The 27,652-nt window shown below is 41.9% G+C and overlaps 1 protein-coding gene across 1 annotated transcript in view; it reads right to left on the bottom strand.

Moving 5' to 3' along the window:
* Positions 1-27,652, bottom strand: part of wdfy4 (WDFY family member 4) — a 238,659-nt gene that overhangs the window by 107,782 nt on the left and 103,225 nt on the right. Inside the window, 8 exon segments of the mRNA XM_052041363.1 lie at positions 7,179-7,324; positions 9,293-9,415; positions 12,088-12,203; positions 15,773-16,011; positions 19,222-19,379; positions 20,607-20,733; positions 24,577-24,753; positions 25,875-26,042. Of these exon segments, the coding sequence (XP_051897323.1) occupies positions 7,179-7,324; positions 9,293-9,415; positions 12,088-12,203; positions 15,773-16,011; positions 19,222-19,379; positions 20,607-20,733; positions 24,577-24,753; positions 25,875-26,042 (1,254 nt within the window).

The raw sequence follows: 27,652 nt of genomic DNA, 5'->3' as shown, positions 1-27,652 counted from the left end.
TGCAGTCACAGGGAGAATGTCCAAACTCCACACAGGACAGCACCGGAGGTCAGGATCGAACTTGTGTCACTGGAGTGGTTCTACAAGCTGCAGCGCACTGTGGCACCCAAATCCCAGATACAATCATAAAGCTTCCCCATTGTTCAATGAGATCACAGCAGTCCACAGCTCCTGTTACCTCCTTTGTGTAACTTAAACAAACATCTTGGTCTCAGCATGCAAAAGTAAAACGTCATCCTCTGTGGCAAGCTTTAAGCATGTGATGTACTAACATATCCAAACTGAACACTACACCTGAAATTCAATCCTATTGAAATAAATGGAATCAAATTCCAGATGTGAGTTCCATAGCCACAGTCATAGAGTCAAGCAACATGGAAACAGGCCATTCAGCCCAACACGTCCATGGTGACCAAGGTATCCATCTGAGCTCGTCTCATTAGCCTGCATTTGGCCCATATCATTCTAAACCTTTCCCATCGATGTACCTGTCTAAATGTCTTTAAAATGCTGTAATCATAGATTTACACATACATGCACATTACTACACTGTTCATTTGGCAAAACCAACCAAGGACAATTGTGAACCTTCTAACCCAGCTGATGATGCTACCTTAGTGATGCTCTGTTTCTACCACAGGATGATCAACATAAAACCTTCTTTTGTATCTGGGGGTGAGGCACACCTATCAGGAGGCTGCTATGGAAGCAGTTCCAGCTCAAGGAACGGTTCTCGTGGCATTTAACAACTCACACTCATTGTTGACTTACATGTGAGCTCACTGTACCTTTCTCTGTTGCTATGACTTCCAATTCAAAAGTTAAACACTACTTTAAAACCGAAGCCAGCAGTTTACCCTTGATTTTTTTCCTAAACAAAATGTACTTGATGTTGACTTACAGGTCAATGAACAGAGGACCAGGTAAGATGGCAATAATGGAGTGGGAGTCAGAGGAATCGTACAATGTCTTTAAACCACTTTCAGGGATTATTTTAATACTTCAAGTTCAAATCCAAGTTTATTGATGCCACGGGCATACATACAACAGAGGGTATAAATACCAGGAAAATTAGCTTTCTTGCTTTACCCATATAGGAACAGTCAAAGGCTGACAAAAGATTTGTCCCTGTTTTTCACTAAACAGGATGATAATACAAGACCCCGACTCCAATTTAATATCGGAGGTCTTTAAGACAGATCCCTTTGAGTTTTCAGATAGTTGTAGCTTTTTTTTTGCAATAGAATTTGATGATTATACAAAGGAATTAACGATTCCTACAACGTTACAGCTAAGCAGAACTGAATCAGATTATTGGGTTGTAAAATAATATACCGCCTGTGAAAATAATTGTGGCTGAAACAAAGTAACACTTCCAACTCTGTGGTTCATAGAAAAGTTATACAGCACAGAAAACTGCCCTTCAGCCCAGTGAGTCTTGCTGACCATCAACCACCCATTTACACTGGTCCTGCATTAACCCTACTTTTTATTCTCCCCACATTCTCATCAACTCCCCCCACATTCTACCTAGAGGTAATTTACAGTGGGCAATTAACATACCAACCTGCATGTCTTTGGGACGCCAGAGGAAACCAGAGCACTGGGAAGCCCAGAGGAAACCAGAGCATTGGGAAACCCACACAGTCACAGGGAGCACCCCAGGTCAGAATCGAACTCGGGTCTCTGGGGCTGTGAGGCAGCGACTCAACTAGCTGAGCCACTGTGTTGGCAGACAAGTGATGTACAAGTAACATATCTTATATCATCTTACCTTACCTAAATGAATCGGACCTTAAGTTATTTGATTATAGTTTATCAGAAGCAATATACTGCTCTGTCATTTGCAGAATGGAACTGGTCTTAATCAAGTCTTTTTCTTTAAAACTGAAGTCCAATTACCATAAATCTTGAGGTCAGTCAGCAGTTGATATTTTTAGACAGTTTACAGATTGGGATACACTTGCAAATTCCCATTAATAAGTCAGAAGAAACCAACACGAAATAATTTCCTTTCACTTTTGATATTTATATAATGAACAATCTCCAGGTATAACTTTGTATTTTGTGATTATAAGCATATTAGCAGAACTTTAATGCCTATTATAAGGCAATTATTAAGACCACTGACAAAAAAGATTTGTATTGTATTTGTCTAACACTGTATCCAACCTCAGAACATCTCAAATTGCTTTACTGATAAAAAAAAGTACTTTTGAAGTCACAGTTGTTAAGCAGTATATTATTCTGGTTAAGTCACAATAGACTTCAAAGCAAACTAACAGAATGTCTGTGAAGCGTTCAAAATTAGGAATGGTTTCAATCAGCTAATCAGAGAAACATAACTGACTTGCATAACATAAAGCCATTTTCTGATTCTAAATAGAGATTCAGTTTATTTGGAGCTTTATTCAAGTTTGTTTTGGAGCCTTTGTAAACTTTGATGTGACTATTAATTATATATTGGTAGTTGGAAGGACAAGTCAACATTTTAGAATTCTTTGCTATCTGTAACAAAGCTGAACCAGAATATAAGATCTGTTGTATCAGTATTGAAGCATTTTTGGTCACAAGACAGGCAGATATCTAGGGAAAGAGAGAAATGCAGTTGTTTCTTTACCATGTCTTTCTAATCATGCAGTTTTGGCGATGTTTACAGAATAAGAAAGGAGAGAAGGCAAGGTGCTATCGAGCAGGACAAACACAAGGGATAATTGAGAAGTGGCATTAATGGGACTGAGCTGGTTGAGAGGTAAAAATCACCCCTCTACATGAAGCACTTGAGTTAGCAATTAAATGGGGCAACTTATGTAAATACATTAATGTAAGTTTATCCAATTATTGTTGAGGAAAATAGATTAGATAGATTAATTTAGTTTCTATCTAATTATGTAAGCATGGAAAAATATCTATAATTGTATAGGAACCTTAAGTTTGAAAGCTGGAGACATTACTTTGATCTCCAAGAACTATATTTGAAAATTTCAACAGTATCCTAAAACTTTAGACTACTCACAACTGATCACTGGTACTTATAATGATCTTTTACACCAAGAAAATGAAGAGACATTTAAGATTAACAAAATAAAAGGCTCACGGTGCAGTCATTTATCAAAGGCTTGATAGGTTGTCGGAAGGGTACATGTTAAGGGAGATCACAAGATGATGAATAATGTTTTGTCTGATCACAATTTACTTAATTACAGTCTTTTTGTCTAGGAACTAAAGCAGGAGTTGCAAAAACACTAATTTCATGCATTCGTGCATGAGTTATGTCTCAAAGCTGCATTTTCCAGATGGTAACATTTTCACTGGAAGAACTAATGATGTGGATATATTTAGAGGAAAACCAATAAAAGAGTCTTTAACCTTCAACAGCAAAAGCTTGTTCTACAAAATGTTCCAAGGGATAAATTAACAAATATCAATTACACTGCTCACTGAGGTGTAATCAGCTGTAATAATCAAAATTAATTTTTAAAAATAATTAAACAGACCCTTGGGCAAATTGTCTATGCTTTCTGCTATGACATCACAGCTTACATTTGTACCTGTGACTGAAATTTCATTGTTTAGTAATCCTCCCATCTAAACTATGCTACCTTGAATGGTGCAGTTCTCCGAAGACAACAAGACTGGCAAATCCTTACTCTTTTCACAACTTCAGATGGAGGTTTCATGTCAAGTTGCAGCTACTTTACACTGTAAGATGAATGATGCAACAACATTCATTCTAAGTTTCACCCTGGCAAATAACACTCCACTCCTCAGATCAGGTATGTACTCCACTGTGGAGAAGTTCTAACCAACAATTCCCAGAGTAACGTCTACACAAAGGAAAATTACATTTGGCAATGGAATTTAACACGTGCCTGGTAAATGTAAAGGGACGGAGAGGAACGTTGCTGTTGCAAAGGTTCCAAGTCTAAATCTGAATGGAAATTCCAGAGTTTAACGAGTACATTTTCAAGAGTCTTGCCTTGACCTCCCTATCTTAGGATCTCAGAGGTCCACAGTAGAACCAGCCAAGCTGATATAATCTAAATCAGCAGGACAGATGGAAGAAATTATAAGTTTGTGAAAGCCAGGGCTTTCCACTAACTGAGATTTAGTTCCATACTGCCTTCAAGGGATCTAGAAACTGCTTGAATTAAATTCTGGCAGAGAACTATGAACAATTTTAGATAGCCATTAAAAAGGCCATAAGCTCTGGTCATTCTATAGTTGTTTAGTTGAAACATATTGCAATATTGAAAGGAAAATCATTCTTGGGAAACTTGCATTGACTTATGAACTTCCTTGTGTCAATTTGGTGCAATGGATACAGTTCAGCCAAGAACAGTTTTGATGCTTCATAGACAAATATTTACCTTTCAAACATCAGTTGAGTCATAGTCATGTAGCACGGAAACAGGCCCTTCAACCCATCACGTCCATGCCGACTTGTTTGCCCAGCTACATTAATCCCATTGTCCCAAATTAGGACCATATCCTTCTATGCTTTGCCTATTCAAGTGCCTGGCTGAGTGCCTCCTAAACACAGTGACTGTATCTGACTCCACCACTTCCTCTGGCAGGCACGTTCCAGATATCAATCACTCTCTGTGTAAAAAAACCTACCCGTCAGATCCCTTAAAATTCCCTCCTCTCACCTTAAACCTATGCCTCTTGTTTTGATACCCCTACCATGGGGAAAAGTTTTTGACTATCTACCCTAAATCTGCCTTTATAATTTTATATGCTCAGCCTCTTTCCACTCTAAGGATAACAAGCCCAGACTATTCATTTTCTCCCCATAACTAAAGTCTTTCAATCCAGGCAACATCTGGTGAATTTCCTCTGAACTCTCTCCAGCACAACCACATCCTTCCTACAGTATGGCGACCAGAAATGCAACAGTACTCCAAAGCGTGGCCTAACCAGTGTGTTGTAAGGTTGCAACATAATGTTCTAACTCTATACTCTGTGCCCCAACCTGTTGAAGGCAAGCATGCTACATGCTTCTTCATCACCCTATCTACCTCTGTTGCCATTTTTAGGGAACTATGGACTTGATATCTGTGGTTGATATCTGTGGTCAATATCTGGAATGTGCTGCCAGAGGAAAGTGGTGGAGTCAGATACAATCACTGTGTTTAAGAGGCACTCAGCTAGGCAACTTGAATAGGCAAAGCAGAGAAGGATATTGGTCCCTAATTTGGTCTATCTGTTCATCAACATTCTTCGTGCCCTACAGTTTACAGTAGAATGTCCTAACCCCTATTTGACTTCCCACTTCACACCTGTTGGGATTAAACTCCATCTGCAACGCTCTGCCCACTTTCCCTGCTGATCCATATCCTCCTGTAGCCTTATTCAACCTTCCTCGCTGTCCACACACCACAGTTTTTGAATCATCTACAAATTGACTAATCAAACCTCCTACATTCCATGACCAAGGTATTAATATATATCGCAAACAGCAAAGGTCCCAACACTGATCCCTGTGGTCCACAGTCTTCCAATCAGAAAAAATACCTTTACACCTCTACCCTCTGCCTCCTGTCACCAAGCCAAACTGGATTGGTATTGGTATTGGTTTATTATTGTCACTTGTATCGAGGTACAGTGAAAAACTTGTCTTGCATACCGATCGTACAGGTCAATTCATTACACGGTGCAGTTACATTGAGTTAGTACAGAGTGCATAATGTAGTACAGGTAAAAACAATAACAGTTCAGAGTAAAGTGTCACAGCTACAAGAAAGTGTGGTGCAATAAGGTGCAAAGTCACAACAAGGTAGATCGTGAGGTCATAGTCCATCTCATGGTATAAGGGAACCGTTCAATCGTCTCATCACAGTAGGGTAGAAGCTGTCCTTAAGTCTGGTTTTACAAGATCTCCCATTGTTCTGTAACACCTTTACCTGGCAACCTTTTCTTCCATTTCATCCTGCCCAGGCCCCTCCTCATCCCACTTCCTCCAAGTAAGACATTCTATTTTAGATAGCTCCTTGCTGCTCTGCAGCAATAGTCTAAACCCCATGATCCGATGATCACTGCTCCCCAAGCTTTCTCCCACTGACACATGGTCCATTTTGCCCACCTCATTCTCCAGACACAGATCGAGCAATGCTTCATTTCTCATTTGGTGAAAATGCACCAATCAAAGAAGGTTCCACAAGAACATACACATAGGAGCAGGAGTAGGCCACTCGGCCCCTCAAGCATATCCTGCTGTTCAATATAATCACGGCTGATCTGCCCCAGGCCTCAATTCCTCTTCTGTGCCAGTTTTTCACTGCTGTCAATTCCCCCAGCTTTCAAACATTTATGGACCTACTTTTTAAATACATCCAATGATTTATCCTGCCCAACCCTCTGGGGTAGACAATTCCAGAGATTCACTAACCTCAGCAAGAAGATATTTCTACTCCCCAGTTTTAAATGACTTCCCCTTATTTTGTAATTATACACCTTCATTCGAGATTCTCCACTCATGGAATCATCTTAATATCTATCATGTCATGCCCCTTGGGATCCTAGGAATAGCGCCCCTCCCCTCCACAACCTCCCCTCCATGCATTCCGTCTATACTTCTTACTGCCTTGGTAGTCAACGTAACAAAGACCCCTCCCACCCCCGGACATTCTCTCTTCTCCCCCTCCCATCGGGCAGAAGATACAAAAGCCTGAAAGCACATACCACCAGGCTCAAGGACAGTTTCTATCCTGGTGTTTTAAGACTATTGAACGGTCCCCTTGTACGATAAGATTGGATCTTGACCTCACAATCTACCTCGTCATGGCCTTGCACCTTATTGTCTGCCTGCACTGCACCTTCTCTGTAATTGTAACACTTTATTCTGCATTCTGTTATTGCTTTTTCCTTGTACTACCTCAATGTACCAATGTGATGAAATGATCTGTATGGATGGCATGCAAAACAAAGTTTGTCACTGTACCTCGGTACATGTGACAATAATAAATCAATTTACCAATATTAATTCTGTTTTTCTCTTTCTGCAGATGCTACCTGTTTTCTGTTTTTTTTTACTTTATATTTCCAGCAGCTGTAGTGTTTTGCTATTGTGCTAATATCAGCAGAGGGGTGAGGGAAAAGTGAGTTTTCAATAAGCAATAGCCAAGTTGTATAGCTGCTGTACAAAGGCAACAGGAAACAAGTTTGGGAACAGATACCTTTGCAGTCAAATCGTCAGACTCTCTTGAAAGCCGCTTGCCCACCAAACGCACAGCCGTTGACAAGCTCTCGGAGAACCATTCTGTTTTATTCTGCTGAAGCTGTACTGGGACACCTTTACTGCAGACATTCTTTCTTTCCGAAGCTGGGGAATAAAAGCAGATCCTGTTTAAGGAGCATCATGCAACCTTCAGCGATTTACCTTGAATGAATGCTTATGATTACCACAAGGTGACTCATGTGGAAAACATGAAAGCTGCATCAGTTATACTTCTGCTGCAGCACAGCTAAGAAAAGATAAAATGAGCTTTTTGTCGCCTGACCTGATATAGCTGACGTACAAATGCTTAATGGTTATAGTGGATGGTTAAAATAAAAAATGAGCTAGTGTGCCTTACCTCAATTAAAATAAATGTTTACTTCACTGAGTCCACTCTCATAAACACCAGTAATCTATAAAGAGGGCATCGGGAGGTCATAAGGGGGATATAGATTGGTTTAGTGAGGGAACAATGATAGGAATATAATGTAGGAAAATGTGAAACTGTATATTTTGGCAGGAAAAAATATAAAATAAAATATTATCTGAATAGTGAGAGACTGCCCAGTTCTAAGATAAATTGGTAAATTGGTTTATTACTGTCACATGTACCGAGGTAGAGAAAAAAACTTTGTTTTTGCATGCCATCCATACAGATCATTTTGTTACAACAGTACATTGAGGTAGTACAAGGGAAAAGCAATAACAGAATGCAGAATAAAGTGATTACAGTTACGGAGAAAGTGCAGTGCAGGCAGACAATAAGGTGCAAGGGCCATGACGAGGTAGATTGTGAGGTCAAGAGTCAATCTTATCGTACCAGGGGACCGTTCAATATATGCAGAGGGATCTGGGTGTCCAAATACATAATTTGCTAAAAGCTAAATAGAAAAGTATAGCAAATAATTATGAAATTTAGGCAAAGTTTTATCATTTATTGTGTGGAGAATCGAATACAAAAATAGAGAGGATTACCATGTAGTTGTATAGGCCATTGGTCAGAAAGCATTTGGAGTTCTGTGGAGCAGTATTGGTCTCCTAATTTAAGGAAGGATGTTCACGTGTTAGAAGCAATTCAGAGAGGGTTGACTAAACTAATACCTGCGTAGGGCAAAGGTTGGACAGGATAGGCCTGTGTCCATGGGGGTCTAGATGAGTGAGAAGAGATGATTGAAACATATCAGATTCTTAAGGGCCTTAATAGGATGATTCCTTTTATTGTTGAATCTGGAATTAGGCTTCACTATTTGAAAATTAGGAGTCACCCGTTTAAGGCTGAGGTGAGGGTGTGAGTCTATGGACAGTGCAAAACAGTGGGTATTTTTCTGGCAGAGACAGACTGATACTTGTTACGTGCGGGGTATGGGTGTGAAAGGTTATCATGACTAGTCAGAAATGTGGGGCTGGGATTAAAATCATATCAACCCTGATCTTATTAACTGGTGGAGCAAACACGAGAGATCAACCGGTCTACCTTGTTCCTAATCTGAATGCTCATAGCACCACACCACCAGTATATTGTCATCTTGCAATTATTTTCCCTGGGATAAACCTGACTGCAAAAGTGGAAGCAATGGGAATGTCAATATTTCAGGTTGAGACCCTACATCTGATGCAGGTTCTTGACCCAAAATGCCAACCATCCCTTTGCCTCCCCAGATGCAGTCTGACCCATCGGATTCCTCCAGCAGTTTCTTCTTTGCTCCAGATTCCTGCATCAGCAGTGCCTTGTGTCTCCTGTGGGTGAAGGTACTGGGCAATAAAATTAAGAAGATAATAAATGAAGATCACAAAAAAAACTGCAGATGCTGAAATCTGAAATAAAATGGCAGAAACATTCAGCAGGTCTTTGACCTGAAACATTAAACTCTGTTTCTCTCTCCAAAGATGCAGTCTGACCTGCTGACTGTTTCCAGCATTTTGTTTTTGATTTAGATTAAGAAAAACTTACAACTTTGCTTCAGCTTGAGATCAAACCTTGTAGTTCTTCAATGCACTGACCTATATACTGAAGCCATGCCTTTGTTGCCCGATTCTTCCCAGAGGAGGTGAGACCTCAGAAATGCCAACAACCCTTCTCGCTGGACCCTTGCTTTACGGAGAGGTCTATCTTGTAGCAATCCTCCAGGGCCAGTCTTCTCTGTGCCATTAGATGATTCCACACCCACTCAACCAAATCGAAAACTTCTCTTTGAACTTGCAATTCAAAGCATAGAAAATTTATCTATCAAAACTATATTTGTCACTATTTCACTGATGACATACAAACCTGTCTACAATGTTCAGAAACTGAAAATTGGCTTCATGTGCAATTGAACTATTTAATACAAAGAACGGTTAAATATTTTTCCTAGATTTCCTCTGGAAAGTCATTGCTGAATGTTTTAAGACAGACAAATTATAGAGCAAGTCAAAGCTGGAAAGGAGCACACATTGGGAATCTGAATTGTTTGTATGTAATTGCCTGGAATGATGTGGGGTTCTCAGTTCTCAATCTCCTCACAGACCACATGCCTGACTCCCCCACAGTCCCTGGGTTCATCCTGTCTCACCAACAGTGGCATATCAGCAGGAGAGCATAAACCTCAGAGTTCTCCATGTTGAATCCACACTCTCTGAAGCCTCAGCATCAGCTCAAACATGGAAGAGGAAACCTCCTCCTGGTTACAACTCACTGTCCTCCCTTGGCTGATGAATCAGTGCTCCTTCTTTTAAACAACTGACAGTGACTTCAAGGCCCATCAGCAGGTGTGACTTGATGAGTCCTGAAAGACTTGGTTGCCAGGCTGGGTCTGTGGCAGGTCAGGGATAAACCTACTTGACCTTGCCCTCACCAATCAACCCGAGAGTGTCCCTACCACTGCAGCACTGGTGGAGGTGGCCACTGCACAGTGTTTGGGGAAACAAAGTGCTGTCTTTATTTCTAGACGCCTCCCTCGAAGTGTGGCACTACAGTCGTGCAAAATGAGATTGGCTCGGAACAGATTGGGTAGCAGCAGAACGATACACCCCCACAATCTGTAACCTCACGGCCCAGACATCCCTCACTCCACCATTACTGTCAGCCTGGGGTTCAGCCCCAATTTAATGCATGCAGAAGGGCATGCCAGGAGCAACAGCAGGCACACCTAAAGAAGATGGGTAAAACTACGCAGGGTTACATGCAGATAAAATGTCAATAACAGCAAGCAGCTGGCCAGAGCTAGGTACTCCCACTGTCAACAGATCAGATCAAAACTCTGGGGTTCTGCCACATCTGGTTGTGAATAGCTGTGGACAATTAAACAGCCTACAGGAGGAGGAAGAGGCTCCATAGGTGATGGTGGGGTCCAGAACGTGAATTCTGAAGGAAAGGCTGAAGCATTTCAACCATGTTCAGCCATAGGTACCAAGTGGGTGATCTCTGCTTCCTCCTGAGATCCTCTCTGTCACAGAAGCCGTCTGCAGCCAAGTTGATTCACTCCTTGCAATGTCAAGTAGAGACACAAGGTACTTGATACAACAAAGGCCATGGGACCATGGCAACATTTCAATGGTAGAAATGAAGACCTGCACTCCGGAAACCAGCCGTGCCTTTGTCCAGCACAGTTACAGCGCTGCATCTAGCTGGTAATGTGAGAGTTGCCCTTAACATGTCCTGTCACAAAAAACAGGACAAATCGTCTTTGGCTAATTACCATGAAATCAGACTTCAGTAAAGTGACAGAAGGCATCATTGACAGGACTTTCAAGTGGCACTCACTCAGTAATAACCTAGTTACCGTTCCCCAGTTGGGTTTACGAGGACCACCCCAATCCAGCGCCTGAAATCAAAGAGCTGAATTCCTGAGGTGAGATGGGATTGACTGCCCTTGATGATAAGGCAACATCGGATTGAGCTCAAGGAGCCCTGGTAAAACTGAAGTTAATGGGCATCAAGAGAAAACACTCCAACAGTTGGAGTATATTTATTATAACATAGCTGGAGGTCATTTGGCCCAATAGGGTCAATGCCGGCTTCCACATGAGCAATCCCAGCAGTCCCATTCCCCCCTTTCCACATTTCCCTGTAACTCATTGTCTCTTACACACACAGCATCAACTCCTCTTTGAGTCTTCTTGCCATTAATCTACACAAAAGGGTAGTTTGCAGTAACCAATTAACCCACTGGCACATCTGTGGGATGTGGGGAGGACACCAGAGACCAGGAGGAAACCCACATGGCCACAGAGAGGACTGGAGTATTTTCTCCAGGACAGCAGTGGTTCAAGCAGGCAGCTCACCACCACCTGCTCAGGGCACGTGAGAATGGGCAACAAATTCTGGCCTTACCAGTGAAACCCAGATTTCACATCCCAAAGAATGAACAAAAACATTGTGCCAAGTTCCAAACAATTCACGATATCTATGCACTGCTCTCTGGTGTAAAAAGACAGGAGAGCATGATGGTTACAGTCCGTGGAGGTTATAGTCCGTGGTGGTTACAGGTCACAGGACAGAGCCAGCAACCAAACAATCACAAGTTCCAAACATCACATGAAAATGAATTCAATAACTCTGGGTAAAAATAACCATGGATCCAGTCAAACCGCTTAAACACTCAATTGGATCACTCATCGTTTTGGAGGAAAAGAACTGAGCATTGCTATCAAGTGTGGCCGATGTGATTCCAACCCCACCCCTTGTGACAGGCAGTTGATGCCCTCTGGGTCACCTCCCATTACCACAATCCCCGAGCCATCATCCCCCCAAAATGAGTCGAACTACCTCACAAAATTAGTGACCTCCGGGTGAATAAAGGTGAACAATTTCAGAAGGCAAATTGTTTGATAATTAACTAATCATTTATTCATTAGACTTTTTTTTGCTTTGAACGGACAATCCTTACCATTGTGTGTGTGGAATGATTCGAAGGATCCATCATATTGTTCACTGTATGCTGCTGGCTGTAAACTCCAGGAGGCCTTTTTGCTGCCGGTTCCCACTCCAAAGCCGTCAGGATAACTGGAAAATTGGACAAGATAACATCCTGCCAGAGGAACTACCCAAAGGAAATGGCATATCAATGTGACTATGGGTCAGGTGACTAGTCTTGTCCCACGAGGAGGGTCACTCAGTAAAACGTCTTTTACACACTGGATCCCTCCAACTTAAGAAGTTGTTCGTTGATAACTTATGCTGTGTATCCCTGGGTTCAGGAAATACAGCAGCTGGAAACAGGGAGCTGTCCTGGCTCAGTCAGTGAAGGACTTTTATTGCACTGGTGTAGGCCAGGAGTGGGAGCACACTTCTTCTGTGGCCCCTCCCAGGTCTGTCAGATATCCCGCCGGGCATCACAACCATCTCCAGTTCCCTGGCAAAGTTCTCCCTCCACCACACCATCTCCATCACTGGCCATGTCTTCCACCAACCACTACCTGCAGTCTCTGCAATCACCTCCAACCCTCTACTGGATCCCCAACCATTCTCCACACTCTCCTTCTTGGCTCCTGTGTTGTATGATGCAGGTTTTCCCCTCTGACCACCAGCTAACCTATCAACCAAGAGAGCTATCAGACAGAAAACACCAAATTATAGAAGTTTACTCACTGTAGCATTAAGGAAAAGAACTCTAAAAAGAATACTGTGGGTTAAAAAGTGCAGATGTTCAGGAAACCCTAACTTGCAGCTTTCTTATCCTCTGTTTCTCCATCAACCTCAATCCAAACATTGTCCATAAACACTGAGTTCTAGACTCCTATATTACACATTCAAGGCACACACCTATGATATTTACAAAGACCTAGATAACATGGTGCTTATAGGTTGTGTTCTTTCTTGTAAAATTGTGTATAATTTATGTTTAATTTATGGTTTTCTTGTGAATGCTGCTTATCTGATGCTCTGTGCCTGTGATGCTGCTGCAAGTAAGATTTTCACTGCACCTGTGCACACATGGACTTGTGCACATGACAATAAACTCGACTTTGACTTTGATGGAACCAGCATCTGAATAGTCACAAGTCACAATAACCCCCAATCCCCAGCTGTTGAGGTGGATACAAAAGGCAATGAAGGTAATAAGAATGGAGTCTGTTTGTGCTTAATGGTAGGTATCTAAATGCAGCAAGAAGACTAAGTAAAGTAGATGAGCTGGAGGCACTAACAGACACATGGAAGTGCAATATGGTAGTTGTCATGGAAACAAGGCTTAAATGGGAGCAGTTTAATGTTCCTGATTCCAGGTTTTCAGGCAAGATAAGGAGGGGGAGCAGTAAATAAAAATGGAGAGGTGGGGGCAGCAATGACAGCTGTGAGAAGATGTTAGAAGGTCCCCAAGTGTAGATAGATGGGTTGAACAAAAGTACAAAAAAGGAGTAATCACAATATTGTTGCAGGGAAATTGCTGGAGAAAATTCTTAGAGATAGGATACACGAGCATCTGGAATCCAATAGCTTGATTAGGGAAAGCCAGTATGGCTTTGTGTAGGGCAAGTCATGTCTTACCAACCTGGTTGAGTTTTTTGACAGGGTGATGAGAGAGATTGATGAAGGTAGAGCTGTGGATGTCACCTATATGGACTTCAGTAAGGCATGTGACAAGGTCCCACATAAATCAGTTAATCAAGAAAGTTCAGATGCATGGAGTCAATGGAGAATTGGCTGTGTGAATCCAGAACTGGCTTGCCAATAGAAGACAGAGGGTGGTGGTCGAAGGGACTTACTCGGGCTGGAGGCCTGTGAGTAGTAGTGTTCCACTGGGATCTGTACTGGGACATCTGCTGTTTGTGATGTACATAAATGACCTGGATGAGTATGTTGATGGATGGGTTAGTAAGTTTGCAGACAATACCAAGATTGGTGGAGTTGTGAATAGTGTAGAAGACTGGCGATGGATACAGCGTGATATAGATCAGTTGCAGACGTGGGCAGAGAAATGGTAGATGGAGTTTAACCAGGATAAATGTGAGGTTTTGCACGTTGGTAGGACTAATGTCAAGAGGCAGTACACTCTTAAGGGCAAGACCCTTAACGGTGTTGAAGAGCAGAGAGACCTTGGGGTGCAAGTCCATGACTCATTGAAAGTGGCTACACAGATAGACAGGGTGGTTAAGAAGGCTTATGGAATGCTTGCATTTATTAATCAGGTTATTGAGTATAGGAGTCAAGAAGTTATGATGCATCTCTATAGAACTCTGGTTAGGCCGCGTTTAGAGTATTGCGTGCAATTCTGGGCACCTCACTATAGGAAGGATGTCGAGGCTTTAGAGAGGGTGCAGAGGAGGTTTACTGGGATGCTGCCTGGATTAGAGGGCATGTGCTATCAGGAGAGGCTGGACAAACTTGGGCTCTTTTCTCTGGAGCGGCAGAGGCTAGGGGTGATCTGTTGGAAGTGTATAAAATTATGAGGGGCGTAGGTAGCGTGGACAAGCAATATCTTTTTCCCATTACTGGGCGATCCAATACCAGAGGGCATGCATTTAAGGTGAGAGGGGCAAGGTTCAGAACAGATGTGAGGGGTACATTTTTTACTGAGTGCTGGATGCCTGGAATGCATTGCCTGATAGGGTGGTGGAGGCAAATTCATTGGGGAATTTTAAGAGGGGCTTGGATGGGCACATGAATGAGGGGAAAATGGAGGGATAGGGGCATTCTGTAGGTAGGAGGGAATAGCTATGTCGGCACAACATTGTGGGCCGAAGGACCTGTTCTGTGCTGTACTGTTCTATGTTCTATAAGGAGAGTATCACTGAATCCAAGGGAATGAGTAAAGAATGTTCAACACATCTGAGATAACTGGGAAGGTGCATGGGCTGTGATGGTGGGGATCTCAGTGATTGGAATGTTAACTGGGATACAGGCAATGTAAAAGGTACAGAGGATACAAAGTTCCTAAAGTATATTCTGCAGCAAGCCCAATGAGAGGGGAAAAATTCTGGATCTAGTTTTAGGGAATGAGGAGGTGGAAGGTGTATCAATGGGAAAGCAATTTATAGTAATGATCAGAATACAAGAAAATGTGAGTAGGTCACTCACCCCCTCACGCCTGCCCCTCCATTCAATATCATCATGGCTGATCTGCCCCAGGCCTCAACTTCTCTTCTGTGCCAATTCCCCCATCTTTCAAAAATGTATCTACTTCCTCCTTAAATACCTCCGGTGATCCACCTTCCACAACCCTCCGGGAAAGAGAATTCCAGAGAATCACTACCTTGTGTGAGAAGAAATTCCTCCACATCTCAGTTTTAAACAACCACGCCTTTATTTTGCCACTAGATCCCATTGTTTGGGTGTCTCCCACCAGTGGGAACATTTCAACATCTACTCTGTCTTTGCTCCTTTGAATTTCATACTTCAATGAGATTACCCTTCATTCTTCTAAACTCCAAAGATAACAGAACCAACTTCTTAAGCTGCTCATGATAGGACAACTAAAACTATGAGTCTATTTTGGACTGCAGGGTTTGTGGACATCATTAAAAAGGTTGGGCACAACAGACAGTTTATCTCATCTCAAGATTAAAGTTGCAATTACTAGCTGAATTAAAATCAATAAAATGCTTCCCTCCAAAAGGAGATATCAGTGTATTTACCTTCCAGTTTTAATCTGACAAAGGCAATGGATGAGGCAAATGATGAATGATAAACTGGAGTTGTATGTTGCAAAGATGACATCCCATTGTTCTTGCAGGAACTTCAGAGTATTCACCAGGATTAGCAAATCTGAAGACGATTGTCTAGGTCGTGATAGGCAATATAGAATGGCTCTGTTTAGGCTACTGTAAAGGCTGCTCACAACGTGATCTTTCTGGGAGTAAACAAGTTCCATTACCTAAGGAAAAAAGAGAAAGGCCGAAGTAATCAGACTCCAGAGTCCTGGAGCAGAGCACACCATAAGATCAGATCTTCATTAGTCGCATGTACATCGAAACACACAGTGAAATGCATCTTCTGCGTAGAGTGTTCTGGGGGCAGCCCACAAGTGTCGCCACGCTTCCGGCGCCAACATAGCATGCCCACAACTTCCTAACCCGTACGTCTTTGGAATGTGGGAGGAAACCGGAGCACCCGGAGGAAACCCACGCAGACACGGGGAGAACGTACAAACTCCTTACAGACAGTGGCCGGATTTGAATCCGGGTCGCTGGTGCTGTAATAGCGTTACGCTAACTGCTACACTGCCATGGAACCTACTTCAGCAACCTGCAGCCAACGAAGGGTCGGCAACTTTAGAAGTGTTTTGTGTTTAAGTTTATTTTAATACTTAATGTGTTTAATATACTTGTTTTTAATATTTTGTGTTTAATTTCTTTAGTAGTCTGATTAACTTTAATAAATTGTGAATGTTTTTCAATGCTTCTGCATGTCAGTAACATTGACAGTTTTTGATAGGATTGACAACTGAATCCAAGGCTTAGCCACCTTTTAAAGTATTTTTAACCCTTTCACGCGTGAGGCTCAGTTTATGTTCTACCCCCACAGGGTGGGCCTTCACCTTCACCCAACAAGTTTTCACTGTGACATGGGGTAAGTTCAAACTTAGTCAAGTGCAGGCAGTTCACCGAAGACTGCACCTTTCAGGCAATATGTTTGGCAGAAGCACAGAATCTCCCAAATGCCATTGGCTTCACACTCAGAAGATAAGCAATTACTTTGTATTCTAAATAGGTGATATATCAATGAGGAATACAGAGAAATGGGTAAGGGTTGTGTGTGGATATTTCACAAGAGAATTTATACTGTCAAGGAACAGTGCATTTTTTTCCCCCAGACATCAGATCTGTTCATCTATGGTCTCTGGTCCTTTATTCCGATGTTCCAAAAAGTCACTCAGAACTCCATGATCTGCAAGTTGACCCCGCTCAATAAACATAAGTCATGTCCAAACAACTTTCACAAGTGCTTCTTCATTACATTCAACTGAAAAGCTCCAGAGCAAGTTGAAAGTGTGAATCCTTAGGTCTGCTCCATTGGCTGCGGCTGGGTCAGATACTGTGCTGCAGGACTGATTACCTTGGGGGAGGGATCATTTTCTTAAGGAAACATTACGGTGAATTGCTCTATAGAGTGAGAGTAAGAGAGCAGATTGGCAAAAGGTCTGAGAGTTTGTCCTCTGTTCTATTTCACATTCCTTCCTCTATAAACCACTGCCATGTCCAACGGCTCACAGGTACCGAGAGGGAGACCGAGGATATCCTGTTCGGGGGTGAAGGGAGTTTAGAGAGGTGCAACCGGAAGTATCCCGCTCAGGGTGAAGAGACCGGCCCTACAACACTGGCCTGGCTCCATGCAGGAGGCAAGATGCATCAAAAACAGGTACACGACTCAGTCAACATTTAGCTGTTTCTGGGATTAGTTGCATTTCTCTTCTGCAGTGTCTTCATTTCAGTCCATCGACTGTGAATCCTCAGGATGTGATCGGTGCTGACTAAATGCAAATTAATCTGCCTTTAAAACACTGATAGGTAAAATCAAAAGTACGTACAGCAAAGAGGCATTGAACTCAATGACTGTAAACAATCTTGGAAAAGTTATGCTGATAAAACAGGGGACAGAGTTAAGGTTAAAGTGAATAATTGCAATGTGATTGATCAGATTAATTTCTTCCTCATTTAATGTACAATCTCCTCTTGGGAGTTGTGAGGGAAATTATGCAATTTGCACACTGAGGAATAAACTGTAACATTGACACCTGCATTTACATAGCTGCCTTTCACTGTTTGACAGCAAACTCTTTAAAATGAACACAGAGACACAAGAGACACAAGAGACTGCTGGAAGAACTCAGCAGTCAGGCAGCACCTGTGGAGGCAGAGGGGTGGTCAATGTTTTGAATCAAGACCCTAAACAAACGAACATTCCCTGCCTTGACAAGAAACAGAGAACTGCCCGGGACCGCAAGAAACTGCAGAGAGTTGTGGACACAGCCTAGTGTGTCACAGAAACCAGCCTCCCCTCCATGGACTCTTTCTATACTTCTCACTGCCTCAGTAAAGCACCCAGCATAATCAAAGACCCCACCCACACCGGACATTCTCTCTTCTCCCCTCTCCCATCAGGCAGAAGATATAAAAGCCTGAAAGCACGTACCACCAGGCTCAAGGACAGCTTCTATCCCACTGTTATAAGACTATTGAACAGTTCCCTGGTATGATAAAATGGACTCTTGACCTCATAATCTACCTCGTTATGACCTTGCACCTTATTGTCTACCTGAACTGCACTTTGTCAGTAGCTGTGACACTTTATTCTGCATTCTGTTATTGTTTTACCTCGTACTACATTAATGTAGTGTAATGAATTGATCTGTATGAATGGTATGCAAGTCAAGCTTTTCACTGTACCTCAGTACAAGTGACAGTGATAAACCAATTCCAATACCAATTCCAATTCCAACTCAGTTCAATCTGAATTCAAATCCAACTTGAAATTTAGGACAGAAGACACAAGTTTCAAGGACCAAGTTCTTCAAGATTCCATCAAACTATATTACTCAGACCAATACTATTAAATAATAATTAAGCAAGCACAGCAAAAATAGCAGTGGATATTAATGCAATATTCTTGTGTTATTCTTGTGTGAAATGATGACAACAGATTTCTCACCTGAAATATTTAGAAAGAGAAGGATTTAGAAGCATTGAACAGTGACACGGCATAAATAAGATTATCATTAAATTTTTTTCTGGAATTTTTTATGCAATTACTTTGAGTTTCTACTTCTTGTTTTACTTTCATTAATAATGATTAAATGGAGTAAATCCATTGGCAATAAATAGTCCAACTTACTTGGATCTTTTTCCTGCTTTTCAGTTTCAGAGTTACCTCTATATTTTTACAGAAGTGGCCCAGTTTTATTCCAGAGTTAGCAGTATTACAAATTTAACACACATTGTAGATATACTTAGTCAACTTGGAACTGAGAAATTTAAGTATTTTGCTTTTGCATATTTTTATCAGCCAATACTGACTTTTAACATCTTAACTTAAGTAATAAAGCTCCCTATCTGAAAAATTTTATTTAACAAGTAAGGCACTGTACCTTACAAATCTGTTTGGTCAGGAAACGAAGGATCTGTTCAGGGTTCACATCCAACATTCTGGCATACAACTTGTCAACAATTCTTTGGCTGAAGTAGGTAATGTTTCCAACTAGTATAACCAGGCTCCCCTCAGAAGTGCTTTGTGTCTGACTCAGACCTAAGAAATAACATGGAAAAAATGGGGAACGATAATAATCCATCAGACCACAGTTTAATAAATGTGGTTCGTCACACATGAAGGACTCTTTAAAGCCAACTCATGACTTATTTATAACAATTTATGAGTCAGCTCCATCACTTGTGTTGTTGGGGGATTGGCCAAATGCCAGTTGGGTGCAAGAATGCGTGTACACATTCCTATCCTTTATCATAGCTTGGTGAGCTGGGCTTATTTAAAAGTGTTAACAGTAATTCCCATAAAATTTGTTTGTCAACCACCTTAACTTTGTAAATTAACAGGTAAAGGAATTTCATATGAATGTAGCCACCTGAATTTGTTTCCATCAAATGTGCTTATTTTAAATGTGTTATCCATATTGTTGGTAATGTATCGGCATTATCTTGAAGTATTTCAAACACATTAGATCATACTTACAGTCACATTTGCTGTTGGTCATGTTTCTCGTCAACTTTATTTGAATTATGGGACTTGGGGGTTATTGACAAAGCCAGCATTTATTGTCCATTACTAATTGCCCTTGAAAAGACAGTGGTAAAACACCTTCTTGAACTGCAGGGAGTTCCAGCTTTTAGATGCACCAACAATGAAGGACTAGTGATGCATTTTCAAATCCGGAGGGTGTCTGACTTTGAGGGGAACCTGCAGGCGGTGATGTTTCCATGAACCTGCTGCCTTTCTTCTTCTTGGTGGTGAAGGGAATGAATGTTATGGGTAATCGATAGGATTCCAATCAAATGGGCTTCCTTTCCTGGATCATAGCAAGCTTATTCACTCACCTCGGCAAGTGGATAGTGCTTTTTCATGTTACTCTGTGTGTCTTGTAGATAGGAGAAAGGCATTGAGGAATCTGCAGATGAGTCAGTCTCTGCAAGATACCAGTGTCTGACCAACTCCCATGGAATTAAAGAGAGGAAGAAATCTTAGGAAAGAGAATCCTTAACTTAAGGTCCCATCAGTGGAAGAAACAGAAGCCAACGGGCAGGATTGGTGGGTTACCTCAGAGGTTTGTAAGACTGGAGAATTCCAGACATTCATGGAAATGAGGCCATGAAGTGATTAGAAAACAAGGTACAATCTAGTTCGGAGTACAAGGACAATGGACAAACAGAACTCACTCTGACTCAGGATATAGAGAGCAGCATTTGGTTACTCCATCAAAATCTTCATAATGAAGGAATTTCTAGGTTTTAGTCTGTGACTGACCTTCTCTGACTAAGGGCTTCATCACAGGATGTTCCTCGGTGGTGATATGAAAAATGTCCATGATGAAGAGTAACATTTCAGTTTGGAATGTCTTCTTCTGCTCTTCACTTGCTTTCTCTGGTGACCCCTGCAGTAAAGAAACAGGTGTGGGAACTATATCAAAAATTGTTTATGAAACAGCCTTTGCAAATAACAATGAAACTTACTGCCAATGATAATTGCACGCTGACAGCGTTCCCAGAACACTCCACCGCTCTAATGGATCGCAAATTATTTAGAGTAATTGGTTCCCATTATTTTCAGCCAATTGAGGTGAATTGATATTGGAATTGGTTTATTATGGTCATATGTACCAAGGTACAGTGAAAAGCTTTTGTTTGCCTACCATCCAGACAGATCATGCCATACATAAGTACATCAAGATAGTAAAAAGAAAAACAGAATGCAGAATATAATGTTGCAGCTACAAAGAAAATGTAGTGCAAGTGTAAGGGCCACGATGCGATAGATTGAGAGATCTAGAGTTCATCATTAGTGTATGAGAGGTCGGTTCAAGAATCTGATAACAGCGGGACAGAAGCTGTCCTTGAGTTTGGTGGCACGTGCTTTCAGGTTTTTGTATCTTCTGCCCAATGGAAGGGGGGAGAAGAGAGAATGACCAGGGTGGGTGGTGTCCTCGATTGTGTTGGCTGCTTCCCCGAGGCAGCAGGAAGTGTAGATGGAATCAACGGAAGGAAGGCTAGTTGCGTGACGGACAGGGCTGCGTTCACAACTCTCTACAATTTAATGCCAGCTCAATTAACGGAATTGTTTTCAGTAGAGAACATTATGGTCTCCTCTCTCTGCTCTGAAGAATATCTAGTTGGGCAAAGTCAAAATCACATTCAAGTTTATTGTCAAATGCACAAATCCATGTATGCACAGATGCAATGGAAAACTTACTTGCAGCAGCATCACAGGCACATAGCATCAGATAAGCAGCATTCACAAGAAAAACTTAAATTGAACATAAATTAAACACAATTTTTACAAGAAAGAACACAGAACAACAAAAAACACGAAGTCCATTTTAGTGCAAAGTGATCAAAGTGGTTACAGTGTTGCTAAACTGTAGTGATTAAGGCTTTGCTGGTTCGTTCAAGAACGAATGGTTGAAGGGAAGTAGCTGTTCTTGAACCTGGTGGTGTGGGACTTCAGGATTCTGTACCTCCTGCCCCTATGGTAGCTGCTAGAAAATAGCACGACTTGTATGGTGGGGATCTTTGATGATGGATGTTGCCTTCTTGAAGCAGCGCCTCCTGAGAATACTACCGATGGTGGGCAGGGATGTGCCCGTGATGTATTGGGCTGAGTCCACTACTCCCTGCAGCTTCTTATGTTCCTGCACGTTCAAATTGCCGTACCAGACCATGATGCAACCAGTCAGGATACTTCCAACAGTACATCAGATGTAGTCCATGACACCTGATCTTCTGCCCAGTCCCATCTACCTACACCCGGACCATATCCCCCCAAACGCCTCCCATCCATGTACCTATCCAAACCTCTCTTAAATATTACAATTGAACCCACATCTACCACTTCCACTGACAGCTTGTTCCACACTCGCACCACCCTCTGAGTCGAGAGGTTTCCCCTCAGATGCCCCTTATATATTTCACCTTTCACCCTAAACGTATGACCTCTAGTTCTAGTCTCACCCAACCTGAGGGGAAAAAGCCTGCATGCCTTCACCCTATCTGTACCCCTCATAATTTTGTATACCTCTATAAGATCTCCCCTTATTCTCCTGCGCTCCAGGGAATAAAGTCCTAACCTATTCAACCTTTCCCTATGACTCAGGTCCTCAAGTCCCGGCAACATCCTTGCAATTATTTTCTGCACTCTTACAAGTTTATTGATATATTTCCTGTAGGTCTGTGACCAGAGCTGCACACAATACTCTAAACTCGGCGTCACGATCGTTTTGCACAACTTCAACATAACATCCTAACTCCTGTACTCAGTGCCCTGATTTATGAAGGCCAAAGTGCCAAAAGTTCTCTTTACGACCCTATCTACCTGTGACGCCACTTTCAAGGAATTATGGATCTGTACTCCCAGGTCCCTTTGTTCTACCGAACACCTCAGAGCCCTACCATTCACTCTGTAAGTCTTGCCCTGGTTTGTCCCTCCCAGAGTGCATCACCTCACACTTGTCTACATTAAATTCCATCAACCATTTTTTCAGCCCATTTACCTAGCTGGTCAAGATCACACTGCAACTTTGATAGCCTTCCTCGCTGTCCACTACGCACCCAATCTTGGTATCATCCGTAAATTTGCTGATCCAGTTTACCATGTTATCATCTAAATCACTAATATAGATGATAAACAACAACTGACCCAGCATCAATCCCTGTGGCACACCACCAGTCACAGGCCTCCAGTCAGAGAGACAACCATCTACTACCACTCTCTGGCTTCTCCCGCTAAGCCAATATTGAATCCAATTGACTACTTCATCCTGAATGCCAAGCAACTTAACCTTCTGGAGCAGCCTCCCATGCGGAACTTTGTTAAAGGCCTTGGCTAAAGTCTATGTAGACAATGTTCACTGCCTTTCCCTCATCGACCTTCTTGGTAACCTCCTCGAAAAACTATTAGATTGGTTAGACATGACCTACTACGCACAAAGCCATGTTGACTATCCCTAATCAGGCCCTGTCTATCCAAATACTTATATATTCTGTCTCTTAGAATATCTTCAAATAATTTACCCATGAACGATGTCAGGCTCACCGGCCTATAATTTCCCGGCTTATTCCCAGAGCCTTTCTTGAACAACGGAACAACATTAGTTGTCCTCTGGCACCTCACCCGTGGCTAAGGACATTCTAAATATCTTTGCCAGGGCCCTGCAATTTCTGCACTGGCCTCCCACAAGGTCCGAGGGGACACCTTTTCAGAATCCTGGGGATTTATCCACCTTGATTGAGGGAGGTTATCTGGACTTTTGGAGGAGCTAACAGATGCTAATTGCCACAGTATCAGGGAGTCAGAAGAGAATATCAAAAAATACTTGGCAGTAAAGAACATGGAGATTGGGCTGGGGAAAGCCACTGGCTGAGGGTCTGGGTCATCTTTTCCTATTGTCATTTCCAGTATGTGACTGATATTACATGACTAATGTGACAGATATCAATGATATTGTAGAAGGGTGTAATGACTGAAACGTTAATCAGTATGTATCAGTCAGGGCATAGTCCAGAATTATGTCCAGTAAACATGGAAACTTAGTCCAGTAAAAATATACATCAGTACTGTATCAATATGGCAATTATTTCCAAACATAAAACAATCTGAGAATGTCTTGTGCTACATTTAAACAATAAAGAATAATTTTTCTTTCTGAAATTATGTGAGCAGTGTAGCAGTTAGCATAACGCTATTACAGCGCCAGCGACCCAGGTTCAATTCCGGCCGCTGTCTGTAAGGAGTTTGTACATTCTCCCGGTATCTGCATGGGCTTCCTCCAGGTGCTCTGGTTTCCTCCCACATTCCAAAGACATACAGGTTAGGAGTTGTGGGCACGCTACGTTGGCATCAGAAAAGAGGCGACACTTGCGGGCTGCTCCCAGCACATTCTCAGTAACGCAAAAAGACACATTTCACTGTGTGTTTCAATGTACATGTGACTAATAAATAAATATCTTAAATATCCTTAAAATGTAAATGTAAAATTAAAATTTCTGCCTGGACAATTGATTAGTAAATGCCTGCCAGGTTTTTTTACTTTAGTCTGCAATCTGTCTTTAATTTCTGGTTTATTAAAATAAAATGATGAGAGATTGTCAGTGAATGTCAGTGAATATATTAATGCATGTCATCATTTCAAGGCAAGAAAATAACATTCAAAAATACGGACAAAGTGTGAAACCAAAGATTAAAAACTCAGAACATCTCATGCAAATGAAATGCAGATACCCACCTCGACTAGAATCTCAACTGGATGCAGCAGCTTGTTTGCAGGAATGTTGAACAAAGTATCCAGAAGGAGAATGCGAATGAAATCTTTCACTTGCTTCAGGGCAGGGTGGGCTGACATTTGGAGTTGTGCTTCAACTTTACAAATTGGGTTTTCCTGCAACGACCTTCTTGAATCAGTCTGATCCAGGGGACAAATGCAAACAAAAAGGCATTCACTTGAACAACAGTGTTTTGCTTCACCAAATCCTGTATCAAAATTGACATTCACCTGCACATTTTAACTCTGATATACATTTGGGTGCAAGAAGTGTATCTGAGAGAACCAATAACGTATCAATTTCAAATCACTGACTCACCATATTTTATAATATAACTAGATATTGTGGGTTAGTAATTGGTTCACTGTTTAAACCAGGATCACCCTAAAGCGTCTTTGAAAGTTGCATAAAGAATAAAATCTTACATGCAAGTTCCACATGACAATGTCACCAGGTATGGGGAGTGCACATGGTGTCAATCTCAACATAAATTTCTTTACTGATCAGGGCTGTAAGTTCTCTCGGATCTCTTCTACCAACTCTCAAGGGAAAATATCGCAATAAAAATAACACTTGCAGCTACTATGATGGGAATGAAGGGTCGGTGGGAAAGTGCCCATGGATGGGGGTGGACAAAGAGACTTGGACAGATCAGGAATGAACAGTGCATGCAGAAGGCAAGTGCATTGTGTACTGAGGCCATAGAGACTTTACAGGACATGAAACAGTTAGAAGAACATCTTCAAGCACTACAGCATTCTGCTTTGGCATTGCTGTAGTTTTTGTCAGAACTTCTGTTTTCTTCACAACCGAAGCAGCTTGTTTTCTGAGTAAACTGTTGTACACTGGACCTGGTTATGTCCCCTGCCCCACCTCCAACTTGTTGGCTAACAGAGTGTTGTCAACACATATTCTGAAACAGAAAGTGTGGAAGACTTTTCACGTTCTTCATTCAGTCATCACATGAGGGAATAAGACCAGTGAAAATCTCAGATTTGGTTCTTTATTGGAAGTGGGCACAAGCTACAGATACTAACTTCTTGCTAACACACTGGCCATACATTTTAAAATTGTTTGTTCTTCCAATATTTGAGGTAATTTTTAATTCTGGTATAAATATAAGGAGATTGCTGACGAGTCAGCCAGAGGAAATTAAAGTACTTCTAAGTTTAATTTGAGATCTATTCATGATATTTAAATGGAATGTCAAAACCCATGAACACGCACTGGAGTGAAGATATTAAACTGCATTGACTCATACCGGGCAACTGGGTGATTCATCAACCTGGAAAGCAGCAGCAGCCAGGCCTTGAAGAAACTCCGCAGACTTCCACAGAGGGTCATCTGGGAACCAATTGTAGGTGAGATAAAAGAACTGCATCACACTGCCAGGATAGGTGACCTCCCACGAGTCAGTTCCTGAGATAGGCTGTAAGCAAAAATCCTATTACTGTTTGAACCAGACCACCTTAAATGATTTTAAACCTCAGATAGCAATCAATGTACTTCTACATTCAAGCTGCTGTATGGAGTAAGTTGTTAATGGTATTGCACAGGTACTAGGGTCCTAGTCATTGACTCATAAAGTAATATGGCACGGAAACAGGCCCTTTGGCCCAACTCGTCCATGCCGACCAAGATGCCCATCTAAGCTTGTCCCATTTGCCTTCTTTTGGCCATTTTCCCTCGAAACCTTTCCCATCCATGTACCTCTCCAAATGTCTTTTAAATGTTGTTATTGTACCTGCCTCACCCACTTCCTCTGGCAGCTCATCCTATATACGCACCACCCTCTGCGTGAAAAAGTTGCTCCTTAGGCCCCTTTTAAATCTTTCTACTCTCACCTTAAACCTATGCCCTCTAGTTTTTGACTCCTTTTCCCTGGGAAAAAGACTGTGTGCATTCACCCTTTCTATGCCCCTTGTGATTTTATACACCTTCGTAAGGTCACCTCTCAGTCTCCTATGCTCCAGTGAATAAAGTCCCAGCCTGCCCAACCTCTCCCTATAACTCAGTCCCTCAAGTCCTGGCAACATCCTCGTAAGTCTTCTCTGCACTCCTTCCAGCTTAATGACATCTTTCCTATAACAGGGTGACCAAAACTGTACACAGTACTCCAGGTACAGCCTCACAAATGTCTTGTACAACTGCAACATGACATCCCAACTTCTATACTCAATACCCTGACTGATGAAGGCCAGTGTGCCAAATGCCTTCTTCACCACCTTGCTTACCTGGTACTGGTCAACTTTGTGACAGTGCTACAACAAAAAATACTGAAGCACTCAGCAGGTCAGGCAGCATCCATGGAAAGAGAAACAGAATTAACATTTTCAGTTGAAGTGTTAACTCTGTTTCTCTTTCCACAGATCCTGACTGACCCACTGAGTGTGTCCTGTATTTTCTGTCTTTGTTTCAGATTTCCAGCATCTGCAGTATCTTTGAGTTTCATTGTGAGAGCAATGACCACAGTGAAGGAGCAGGGAAGGGTCAAGGGAACAGGAGCAGCAAAGTTGCTGCGGGGGTGATTAGTGAGGACAAATTAGAGACGCTCAGCTTCAACAAATGAGAGAGAAGGTCGACCTCTGAGTGACAGAAAATATTACGTCATTAACCGGAAGCAAAGCCCAAAACGTAGCTTCAAGAGTAAGTTAGGTCAGTAGAGCCAGAGGAATTGGGGCAGCTTGAGAATTAAATGGGTGGAAAATATTCTTCACATTGTAGACCATTGTCCTGCAATGTTCAGTCATTTCAAGTGAGCAGAGATTTAATGAAGATTGGAGAATGTTCAAATGGCTCATAGCTGGTAAACGCCCACATTGCTGGTCAGAGCCGAGACGTCAATAATCTATGTGGTAAGGCCTGGATGACAGAGCAGCAATAAATGTGGATAGAGGAGCAGGAGCATGATACTGGGGGTCTGTGGGGTTTAGTAACTAATGATCCAGTGCAGGAGTGAATAAAGGAAACATCAAAATTACTCGTTTATATCTTCAAATCTAGTAGATGATACTTCAGCACAATTACCCAGCACAGAGA

The sequence above is a fragment of the Pristis pectinata genome, chromosome 30 (assembly GCF_009764475.1).
Source record: "Pristis pectinata isolate sPriPec2 chromosome 30, sPriPec2.1.pri, whole genome shotgun sequence".
Lineage (NCBI taxonomy): Eukaryota > Metazoa > Chordata > Chondrichthyes > Rhinopristiformes > Pristidae > Pristis > Pristis pectinata.
This window is presented reverse-complemented; position numbering and strand designations above follow the sequence as displayed.